Source organism: Perna viridis, chromosome 5 (genome assembly GCF_037379345.1).
Source record: "Perna viridis isolate PV_CMFRI_1.1 ecotype Kerala chromosome 5, ASM3737934v1, whole genome shotgun sequence".
Classification (NCBI taxonomy): Eukaryota; Metazoa; Mollusca; class Bivalvia; order Mytilida; family Mytilidae; genus Perna; species Perna viridis.
The window spans coordinates 6784139-6796877 of NC_142449.1; the positions used below are offsets into that span (position 1 = coordinate 6784139).

Consider the following 12739-nt stretch of genomic DNA (forward strand, 5'->3'; position numbering starts at 1 on the left):
TGACATTTAAAGATGCCTGCTAATAGCATTTCAAAGCAGAGTCTGTTGATTGATCAAACATTCTCTGCTGTTAAAACATTTGACTTCAATCAATCAGTCCATTACTAAAATCAAATACTATTCAGCTTTGCCTTATATGCATATTGTTTTTATTTTTTAATCATAGTGCAAAATTCCTTTTTTATGTAAATCCTTGCCTATATATGTCTTTTGTGTATAATGTTTAACTATCTAATCCTACCTAAGTCTGAGTTAATAATAATTCTATATTTCAGTTACATGTTACAGACCCTAGTGGAGCCCCATTACCCATGGGAGAAAGAACAAAGTACTTTGTCAATGTCCTTGACCGTAATAGAGAGATGCTGAATTTCAGAAAGTTGCCTCTAGATACTTCTGTGGCAGATATTATGATGTCATTCACAACAGAGAAACCTATTACTAGAGATTTAAATATAGAGGTAAGTTGTGAAACTCTTAAGTATATATAAAAATGGGAGATGTGGTATGATTGCCAATGAGGTAGTCTTCCACCAAAAGCCAAGCAACAAACAGTTAAACAAAACCTACAGATCACCACACTGTCTTTTCATTGATTGGCAAAACCCATACCATAATGTAAGCTGTAATATGACCCAAAATCAATGAAATGAAACTATTACCAGTTGGATAGGCATAAAAAGTTTATGGCAGGGATAAACATGTTTGTGAGCGCTCTACCCTCCCCCTAACCTTAAACAGTGTTTGGAAAATACAACAATAAAATAAATTATAAAAATCTGTTTATTCGGAATATACTCTGGAGATTGATACAGATTATGAACACTTTAACAAATAGGATAAAAGACAACAAGCTTTATCTACCCTAATTCAGTAAGCTAGTTAATAATCCAAAAACAAGGTACCATAGAAATGGAATTTTTATCAGAAGATAAAGTTTTTTGTAAGGGTCTAAAGTAATTCTGTCATCTGGCATTTATGTGTAATTTGGTAGCTTTTTAAATTTTTTATTTGCAATACTGAGACCATCTAAATTAGAATGGATACAGATTATTATATGTTTGCAATCTATTATCAGAGTCACTATAGAAAACTCTCTCAATCTGACTGTTTCAAGTTTAATTTTAATTTTCATATTTGCAGCTCAAAATTTTTTTTTTAGTTATGTATGGTTAAAGTTTCATGACCTTTTTTTTAGTTTTTCAGAAACCATCAATAATATAAATGTAATCTTTCAGTTTGTTTGTTCTAATTAATCTCTATGACATGATATTGTTTGCCTCAATTAGATTAACAACTTTTTCACATATTGAAGCTAAATTAGCAAGGAAGACGTCTTGATATATTGTGTGTCCCATTGGTTATTGATTTTAATGTCATTAGGTCAAAGTTAAGGATCTTTTTTTTCAAGAAAAAAATTAATTCTGCGTAGGACCATAAACATGTTAAAATTGTGATAAAACATATATTACTTATTTTAAAATATGAAATTTCGTTTTTTTTAACCACAGCCCACTATTATTCACTTTCTTTAATCTTTAATCCTAATATTTGGCTGTCTGAACACCAGACTACACTCTTGAAACATATCATTTTCATTGTTGATTGGCTCCAATCCTAAGTAGGTACTCTCTTGGCTTGTTTCTCATTCAAATTTAATGTAAAAAACCTATATGCAATGCTCAGCTCTAGTTGTATCATTAGATTTCTGTAGAGTTCAGCCTAAAGACCAATTATTTGAGATATTGGTTTATGATTGTGTGATGTTAGTGACCTCTGGTGAGGTTATCAATGTTTTTATTAAGCATTCATTATTTCCCCTCAGATGAGGTTATCAGTGTTTTTATTCAGCATTCCATTATTTCCCGTCAGATGAGGTTATCAATGTTTTTATTCAGCATTCCATTATTTCCCATCAGATGAGGTTATCAGTGTTTGTATTCAGCATTCCATTATTTCCCGTCAGATGAGGTTATCAGTGTTTTTATTCAGCATTCTGTTATTCCTCTTCAGATGCTGTTATCAATGTTTTATTCAACATTCAATTATTCCTCCTCAAATGGGGTTATCAGTGATTTTATTCAGCATTCCATTAGTCCTCATCAGATGGGGTTATCAGTGTTTTATTCAGCATTCCATTAGTCCTCATCAGATGGGGTTATCAGTGTTTTATTCAGCATTCCATTAGTCCTCATCAGATGGGGTTATCAATGTTTTATTCAGCAGTCCATTAGTCCTCATCAGATGGGATTATCTATGTTTTTATCCAGTATTCAGATATTCCTCCTCAGATAAGGTTATCCAGATAAGGTTATCAATATTTTTATTCAGCAATCCTTTATTACATTTTTCCTCATGCCTTCCAGCAGGTATATTTTTATCATTGTGACCATCTTTTCTTTCTTCCATCCAGAAGTTTTTTGATATTTGACAGAAGATGTATATAGGTATGCCATATCATTGCCCTCTGATATTTGACAGAAGGCTCTATCATAGCCAGCTGATATTTGATAGAAGGCTTTATCATAGCCAGCTGGTATTTGACAGAAGGCTTTATCATGGCCACCTGATATTTATCATATAGTGAGATTTGCACACAGTTTGTCTTCATTTCATTAGTCATAAATATTTCAACTGTATTGTCATCTTTATACTTCCTATTTTAGGTTAATTTGGTAGATGAGAATAATGTGGTAATATTAAAAGAGTATGGTAACCCACAACAATATCAGTCTTTTGGTAGTGAAGGTGTTCTTATTACTTTGATGGAGACCTCTAGTGGCGATGTGAGTATTTAGAGTCTGTCCTATTTATCTGTTTTGTTTATTGAACTGATTGATGACACATTGCTTTGTTTGAAGGGTACCAATTTTCATTGATTTTATGTATATAAAACTATGTACACAGGCAAAATTATTTCATATGATTTTCACATGAATTTCACATGATTTTCACCTGAATTGAGAAAATAAACTAAGTGACAGGGTTCACGTGAAATTCGGGTGAATAGAGCCTTCATGTGAAATTCACACGAAATGTTCACATGAAATTTGTAGTTAATGAATTCACATGTAAATCATGTTAATTTCATGTGAATTTCACATGAATTTCATGTGAAACCGATTAACATGAATTTCACATGAAAAATATTTGCCTGTGTAGTTGAACTAAAAAGCCTTTGTTATATTTCAATGTCAGGCCGACTTCTGAAACATTGGAGTAAAATACCCACGATACCAATGAACATTAAAGTTGAATAAAAGTACTTTAACAATAGTCTCTCTAATTTTAATGATACATGTCAGTGATTCCAGTTTGCATATTAATTGAGTAAAAATTATCAACTCATGTTATTTAATTTCAACGTTAAAAGTAAATAATGCATGTTAATATTTTGCAATAATCAACTTTCACTACATAAAATAACCTTTTTCTCAATTATTCCTGTGGAATATTTTGGCTGTTTGACATTTGGCATCAGTCATGACGGAATTTCTACCGATCGTCCATCTATGACATTACCAGTGGTGTCATGAGAACAAAGTTAGAAACGTCACAATTTTGCTTTTGATTAATCAGGTTATAAAGTAAATGAAACAGAATCATACATCAACCAGTCACAATGCAGAATTTTTCATATCACTAGTTTGAATCACATTTACCATTGTATGTTATTGCAAATATCTAGCTGTCTAAAAAGTAGATGAAACAACCAAATCATAGAGAAGACTTTATATGAAGACATGAAATCATAGAAAAGAAAATAGGATAGTTAATTATGAAGCCTTGTATGGTTTTTACTGCTTTATTTCTATAGTTCAAGCAAATTCATTACTAATCAGGTTATCAAGAAAAATGGTTGGTATAATATTACTGGAGCTAAACAGTTTTAAAGAAGGGTAAATCTGCATTGATTGAGATACTTTTTGAAGCTAGAGCTCAGCTGTCATCAATATATATTCACATATCACTTTTGACATGGTTGACTTAATTTATACTTTCCTTTTTTAAAAAAAAAATATATTACATTTCAGTGCGATGCAGAAAGTTTATATGTAGCATGTATTTTTGTATAGTAAATTATGTCAGAAATTTAACTGAACACTTCATCTGTCACTGAAAATGAATGGTTATCTTTCAATTTGGAGTTTATATGTACAAGACTGTACTGTTTCACTGTAGAATTCAGGACAGACCTTTTTTGTGTGACTGTAGAATGCTGGACAGATCTGTACTGTGACTGTAGAATGCTGGAAAGAGCTGTAGTGTGTGACCGTAGAATGCTGGACAGATCTGTACTGTATGACTGTAGAATGCAGGACAGTGCTGTAGTGTGTGACCGTAGAATGCTGGACAGATCTGTACTGTGTGACTGTAGAATGCTGGAAAGAGCTGTAGTGTGTAACTAGAATGCAGGACAGAGATATATTGTGTGACTGTAGAATACAGGACATAGCTGTATTCTGTTTCTGTAGTATACAGTACAAAGATGTACTGATCTACTGGACATCTTTTCATTGAAATAAAATCAAAATATTGACCAAACCATTGAATTGAATTGATAGACCACTGTTTAAAAAACGTATTCTGAGTCATGAGAACGTAAATCGCAGATCTATGTTTAATAACAAAATGAGTTGCTGAGATACGTTTTCTTATTCTAAATTATTGAGAAAATGAGGCTTTTTTCCTATTAAGATAGTAATTTTTTGTCTGTTTTGATAAGCTTTCACCTTGAGTATCACCAATTTTAAGAAATAATTAGATTTAATTCTTATGTGTCTGATGAAATTATCTAAGAGACTCAACACACTCCGTGAATCTTACGATTACCGTAGGATATGGTTCCTGTTTATCAGCAAAGGCATTTACAGATACCATAGTGGATACTTAAGGTTAGGAAAAGGAATGAAGTATATAATTAATTAAATGTTGACGAATTCTTAAATTTACACCTTCTTGATTAGTAGTGAGCCTCCAGCATTGTTTTGAACTTTTTCAGAAGAAAATGTTTTGAAATTAGCTGCCAGTAGTTGCATGCTAAGCATTAATTTTAAGGATTGCTAGCTGAATATGTCGCATCAAATACTTAGTGCCTTTTTATAGTGACAAGTACATGCTTTTTCTTTCTGGTCAAGATTTCTTACTCAAATGTATTCAAAGCTTTACACCTTTATGATATTTCATTATTAGTACATGGGCTAAGATACCCCCCGTGCACCCCCGACTCATCAACCAAAATATGATTTTCAGGTACCCTTACAACTCCCATTTACGAATCTTTTTATCGCCAAAATATAAACTGAAGCATTTTTGAATTTTTTTGGCTAGTTTTTATACCTTGTTGAGGCAAAAATCTGTTTTTGAAGTTTTTTGTTTCTACGAACCTCTTCTTTCTACAGAACGAAGTAAACTGACATGTGTATGTATTATCATGTAGCCCAATGTCTCAGCTTTACAATAGTACTAAGAATGTTGCGGTAACACTTAGGGTTTTGCGGTAAAATGAAAAAAAAATGTACCCCTACCCCACCGAAAAATTGCTTAAATTGACATATTTTTCAGTGTCAAAACCCCTAGAGTATTTATGCTTCAGTGGAAAATGGCTTATTTGGTATTTTCACAATTTAAACTTCTTGGGTTCTTTTGATGATTTTTGTCGATTTTTGTAGTCAGAATTTATCAAAAAAGCGAAAAATGGGATTTTCGATTTTTCGGTCACATAAATTCGATTTTACAAGTTATTGCTCCACTAAACCGTCTCAAATTTGGCATCATTCGATAATTTAATTTTCTACATAAATAAACCATGAGAAACTAATTTTCAGGAAAGGATTTTCAAAAAATGTTAGAAATATTACCCCTACCCCTAGAAAACTGGTCTTAGTATCAAACAGAATTCTCATTCAGAACATACTGACACCGTAAAGCTCATATTTTAGGTATTAATAATTAAGATGATGATGTTCTCAATATATCTGATCAGTTAAGGCGTTCAGATTTTCTTTTTGGGGTAATAATTACTATAAAATAGTAAAAGGGGGAATTTTCAGAATTTCTGAATTTCTGAATTTCTTCTATATAACACGTTATTTCCTTTTTTCAGAATACGGTAGTTCTATCAAGCTTTTGTGTAATGCAGTACATTAATATAGTGTCTTAGCTTCAAAATTAGCCCTAATAATAAATATTTGAACTTTTCCAAGTCATGTAAAAAATTACCACCCCTACCCATGAACAAAAATGCCACAACATGAACCCAAATGTTAATGATTTATATATAAGCGGTATACAGTAGACATGTTGGGTACTGTTGTTTTAATAATTTATGTGTTCAATATATCTTCTCATTTCAGGCACATATTTTTTCAGTTTTAATGTGACAATAATGAGTTTTTCATAAAAAGGGGGATTTTTCAGAATTTCATATTTTCTTAAATTTCACTTATAGTTGGCCGTTTTTCTTTCAAATATCGTACTTCAAACAAGCTTTTGTATATTTAAATACAACTATATAATGTCTTAGCTTTGTAATGAGCCCAAGTAATAAATATTTGAACTTTTCCAAGTCCAATTAGGTGAAAAATTGCCACCCCACCCATGAAAAGAATACTTAAATTTGAACCAAAATGTTAATTTTTAGCACAGAATCGATGTAAAAAAGACATGTTGGTTACTTTTGTTTTGATAATCGATGTATTCAAGATATTTTCTCATTTCAGGCGGCGAGTTATTATCAGTTTCAAGCTGACAAGAATGAGTTTTTCATAAAATTGGGAATTTTTGGATTTTAATATTTTCTTCCATTTCACCTGTAATGGGCAATGTTTTTCAAGTACCCTACTTCGAACAAGCTTTTGTATATTCAAACACATTTATGTAGCACCTTACCTTTCTACTGAGCCAAGGCAATGCACAACTAAATGCACTCCAGGGCATTTGGGCGAAAGAATGTTACCCCTACCCACTAAAATCTGCCACAATGTGAAAGAAAATGATCGTTTATAGCATACACTAACTGTACGCAATGTTGGTCTGGCTTTTAAAATGGAGATCTTCTTATATCAATCACATTGTCAAGCAAAATTATGCTTTTATTGTCCCGAAGACGGCAAAATATTACAAAAAGGGAAATTTAAGAATAAAACAGATTATAAGCATTTTAGCACGTAAATTGTATAATATTTGTTTAAAATATTACAGTTTTTACATGATCTGATTTTGTTTGCTGTCATTATTTTTATACATATAAAGTTTTAAAGAAGCAACTACGATGAATGATTGGCATACATATATCCAACACCATTTAAAAAATGCTAATCTACCACATATGAATTCTGGGTTTATCACGGAAAATAATTAATGGCTTGGAATGCATTAAAGTATGTGATGCCTTGGCTTATTAGAAAGCTTAGATGCTACATAGATGTGTTTGTATATGCAAATATTTATTTGAAGTAGGGTACTTGAAAAAAAAGTCAATTACCTTTGAAATAGAAGAAAATATGAAATCCGAAAATTACCCTTTTTATGAAAAACTCATTATTGTCACATCAACACTGAAAAATACGACCCTGAAATGAGTAGATATGTTGAACACATTGATAATTACAGTACTAGAACACACCATGTCTATTGTACACTGATTATATGCCAAAATTAACATTTTAGTTCTTGTTGAGGCATTTTTTTTATCAAAGGTAGGGGTGACAATTTTCCACCTATTTGGGCTTGGAAAAGTTCAAATATTTATAACTTGGGCTCGTTAGAAATATAAGACACTATATACTTGTATTTGAATATACAAAAGCTTGTTTTGAAGTAGAGTATTTAAAGAAATTGCCAATTATAAGTGAAATTGAAGAAAATATGAAATTCCGAAAATCCCACATTATATGAAAAGCTCATTATTGTCAAAAATTAACATTTTAGTTCGTGTTGAGGCATTTTTCATCATGGGTAGGGGTGGCAATTTCCCATCTAACTTGACTTGGTAAAATTCAAATATTTATTACTTGGGCTCATTTTGAAGCTAAGACATTATATTAATAAACCGTATCACACAAAATCGGATGATATAGTAGAAAATTTTGAAATTCTGAAAATCTCCTTTTTCCGATCTTATAGTAAAGTCACCCCAAAAGAAAAGTCTAAGCGCCTGACATGTTAGGTACATCATTATCTTAATTATGAATGCCTAAAATATGAGTTCTTTCTGTTTGATACTAAGAACAGTTTTCTAGGGGTAGAGGTAATATTTTTAAAATGTTTGGGAAATACTTTCCTGAAAATTAGTTTTTTGTAGTTTATTTTTGTAGAAAATTATAAAAATTATCTATCTGATGCAAAATTTGAGACATTTTAGTGGATCAATAACTTGTAAAGTCAAATTTATGTGACTTTTGACCGAAAAATCGAAAATCCCATTTTTCGCTTTTTTTTGGATAAATTCTCACCAAGAAAATCGACAAAAATCATCAAAAGAACACCAGAAGTATGAATTATAATAATACTAAACAGAAAATACCAAATAAGCCATTTTTTACTGAAGCATGAATATTCTAGGGGTTTTGACATTGGAAATTATTTCAATTTAATCAAATTTCGGCGGGATAGGGGTATATTTTTTTCATTTTACCGCAAAAACCTCAAGGGTTACCGCAACGTTTTTGGTACTATTGTAAGGCTGAGACATTGGGCTTTACAATGTGTTTAGTTTGTTAATACATGCTATTCTAGGAAGGCTACGACGCTCAAACAATTTAGTCACAAAAATCTTGGCTTTTTGACCTAGTGGGGTACAAATACAGGCTTATACTGAAAAAGAATCTGAGAATATTCTTTGGCGACAAATTGATTCGGTAGTATAAAGGTACCTACAAATCACCAAGAAGTTGATGATGGAAAGGGGGGAGGTGCACGGTGGACCCTCCCAGCCCATGGAATAGTGGAGGATATTTTCGCCTTAGCTCCACAAAACTCGAAAAAAAATAACTTAAGTATATTTATCTATTGTTCGTACGGTGTCAGTATTTGCCCTGGCCTTTTATAGGTGCTATATATTGTACTTGACCAGTTATACATTATTGAATATTGAAGTGTTAAATATTAAGATTCACAGAAGCATAAACTAACTTGCTTTATGCTACAGATAACACCCACCTGAATCAATAACAACAGAACTAGATTATTGATTGATTGATTGTAGTTTGTCGTTCATTTGTATGACTAGAACATTTTATTGATGGGAAAGACTTCGTAATCGTAAATCGGACACGCTGAGTTCTGATTGGGACTAAATGTCTTTTTCCTGTTCCTATTTGTTGCTTTTGGGTGGGGTGTGATTCACCGACTTCCAATTTTAGTTATTTCAGTTGTAGTTGTTATCTGAACAATAAAACAACACAAATGAAAAAAAAGAAGAATCAGAATGTTAAAAAAAACCAAATAGACAAAATGAAAACAAACATCAAAACAAAACAATACAAAAGCTAAAGAAACAAGAGTTTAAATGTTTTAAAGTCTAAGAAACATTAGTTCACTGACAAGGTACTGAGTACAGATGAGCATACAGAAGCGAGCTGTAACAACAGATCTATCATTAACAGATGTTGCTGCATCATCATTTTATATGATTAAATGTAGAATTGCCACTCTGGTTGGCTTAGAAATTCGAGTTAATTCTGGATTAAAGACTTCGAAGCTCTGATCTTCTTAGACGAGGAATCAATACCTTTCACATATTGTTTTATACATTTCTGGCATTGTATTTGCAGTAATCGTTTAGGTTTCTCAACAGAAAATTTGCAAAGATATTCATTTCCAGTGGTTTTTATTTGTAACTACATGCCTGGGGACATAAAGATTTACAATGGTGACACAAACGCGAGATCAGATATTTTCTCATTGAAGTCTTTCTAACTTAGGATCTCTGCTATTCATTTTTGAATTTCTGAATGAAGTTACCGAGGATCATTTAAAGGTGTAAAACATTTCTTTGATAACAAATCATGACTTCTCATTTAGTCTTATTATTTTCGTTGGACTTATTGAAGAGGTTATTTGGTTACCGATGTCAGGAATTACATCTACTGATATGCTTAGATTATTAAAGTAATTAGGGAAAAAGACTAGTAACCATAGTATTTGATCTTGTTAAGACTCGTTTTGATATTCATTTTTTATATTCTTTGATCTATAGTAAAGAAGAAGAAACACAGAATTAAAACATTTTTCCTTCTGTAGAAAAAAAAACACAGCTCGTTGCAATTTATCTTACGTAGCTGTGATAAATTTAGGTAAATTGAACTTCACATTTTTTTCAAACTGTGTGAAATATCCATTTAAGGGAATTTAACTAGACTATTGAATAAAGATTACATTTGTCAGCTGTTAAAAGACACGAAGAACCAGTTTGAGAGTATTACAACCTCGGTTGAATGGAAAATTCCATAATCATTATATTTACTGAAAATAATTGGAAATTTTCTTGAATGACTGTTTCGATTAAACTGTTTGTGAACAAATGTTTCTTTTTCACTTTGAAAACATTGAATGCTGTGAGATTTTACAAATTAAGCATCACTACTTTGTATATTGACATATATAGGTCAATAATTTTAGAAGAATTGATGTATATTGTAACGTTACCTCAATCCAATTTACTAAATGTAGACATAACTTTCAAATATGTTTCATTTTCATAAAAAATCTTGAATTAAATACATAATAATTTATATATGTAATATCCTGACTTCATTTTTGACAAATTATTAATATATCCTCATTCATGTCGTGAACTTATTGTTGAATTTCTTTACCAATTAATTCATGTTTTTAAAGAAGTAAATCTAGGAGAAAAGAAAGATATTAACAAAACTACCGAAATCATTATAAAAAATCAGAGGGGAATATTAAACAATAAATGAACTTGAAAAGTCATGAATAAACACGAATATACTTAATACTGACATTCTAGGTTAAACCATGTCTGCTTGGTAGTCAAACCAACGCTTCCACAATGCCTTTATTTCGGTGTAGGTTTGTGTTGTGCGCACAAAAGTCAAACTCTGTAAAATAGAGGTCAACTCAGTGTTAGACATATCTTATAATTTGGTCCTTTATTTTGGAATGATCTGCGATAAAATCTATGTAACGACATGAAAAGCTTTTAAAGATCATTTGATATTACCTTTTTATTTGACAATATATTTCTCCAGGGCATTAAATGCTCGAAGAAACATATTAAAAAGTAATCACATTTTGGTAAAGATTAATCAAGGGAACCAGAATTCTAGCAGAAATCAAAAGAATGTAATCCATGGACAAAGACCAGACATGGAAAACAGACAAACACAACAAAGAACATAAAATGAAATATTAATATATACAAAGTAAAGAAAATAAACGAGCAACTGGGACTCCACTAAAAACTAGGAGCATGAACAAGCAGAGTTGTTAAAAAGTCTAGTGCAGGGTAGTCGAAAGAGGAAACGAAAACTACGACGCATTGATCAAATCGGTTTTCATAGTGCAGATGGATGCAATGTAACAATTCACAAATTCATGATGAGGATCATAAAACTTCTGTAGTGACAACTTCAATCTTTAACAACATAACACGATTCCAGATGCCTACTTGTGAGAAGTCTAGTACGATACAAAATGTTTGCGTAGTTACGGCAACTAGCACGTATCACTTAACAATTTCATTGTGAGCCCAGGTAGTCGTGAACGGGTTTGGCTATGTCCGGGGACTGTGCAAACGTTTCCTTGCTTTACTCCGTCTGTGTGAAACCCCATTGAAGTGATAGCAAAGGGCGTTTCGTCTCCATCATGTATTACAAATACCACATATTATTGAGTATAAACACCTACTACACCCAGTATAGGAACAGTCAGCTGATGATCAGTGTGCAATGGTGTTGTGAAAGGTTGTTTTTTTTTTTGTTGTTGTTTATATCCACAAAGACAGTAGAATTCTCAGCTAAAAGCAAAGCTGTGAGATTTTTAATGAACGAAGTGAAGGGTGTAATATTTTTAACTTAATTGTTACAGTGTTATTTAATAAAAGTAAAAAGTATACTTCATGCATTTATTAGTTTTTTTCTACAATTTAACATGTACCCCCCCTAAAAAACCCAAAACAAATACAAAACAATACAAAAATCAAATTTAAAATCATCCCATCTTTGAAAGTTACTATTCATCGTGTCCATTTATAAGTGAGGGCTCGGAACTGTCAGCCCACTTCAACTGTACATCATCTCTAGCAAGTAAATTCTAGCCAGTTACACGTTTAGTGGTGTGGAAGTTATGGAAATGCTGAGTCAACTTCGAGTTAACGAGTTATAACTTGGATGTTATATCTTAATGATTCAATTATTATTCACCTTTTGAATATTTTAAAATTTGAATTGCTGTCTTTCCTCATCCTGCCTAATGATAGACAATGTAGCTGGGAACATTTAGACAAATCTGATTTTACATTTAAGTTCGGTTTTCTCTCCTTTTCTGTCATTAATTGAGAAAATGACTACAGGTGGTTATATGATCCCTTATCTCAACGTTAAGCAGCTGAGTCTAAATCGTAAAGAACGAGAAAAACTCTCTGTTAAATTAATTAAAAATTGGTCTAGAAGTATTGTCTATTCATACTTTCTTCAGAGAATGAAGGATGATTATAAAAAAAAATATTCTTAAGATTGTTATTTACATGACTCATTCTATATGACCTAAA

At 31.6% G+C, this 12739-nt stretch overlaps 1 protein-coding gene across 5 annotated transcripts in view; it reads left to right on the forward strand.

The window, feature by feature from the left end:
- Positions 1-12739, forward strand: part of LOC148615764 (CD109 antigen-like) — a 227013-nt gene that overhangs the window by 52455 nt on the left and 161819 nt on the right. For all 5 annotated transcript variants that reach the window (XM_088582335.1, XM_088582339.1, XM_088582337.1 and 2 more), the window contains exons 13-14: positions 276-461; positions 2667-2786. In XM_088582335.1, the coding sequence (XP_088438461.1) occupies positions 276-461; positions 2667-2786 (306 nt within the window). The remainder of the gene's footprint in view (positions 1-275; positions 462-2666; positions 2787-12739) is intronic.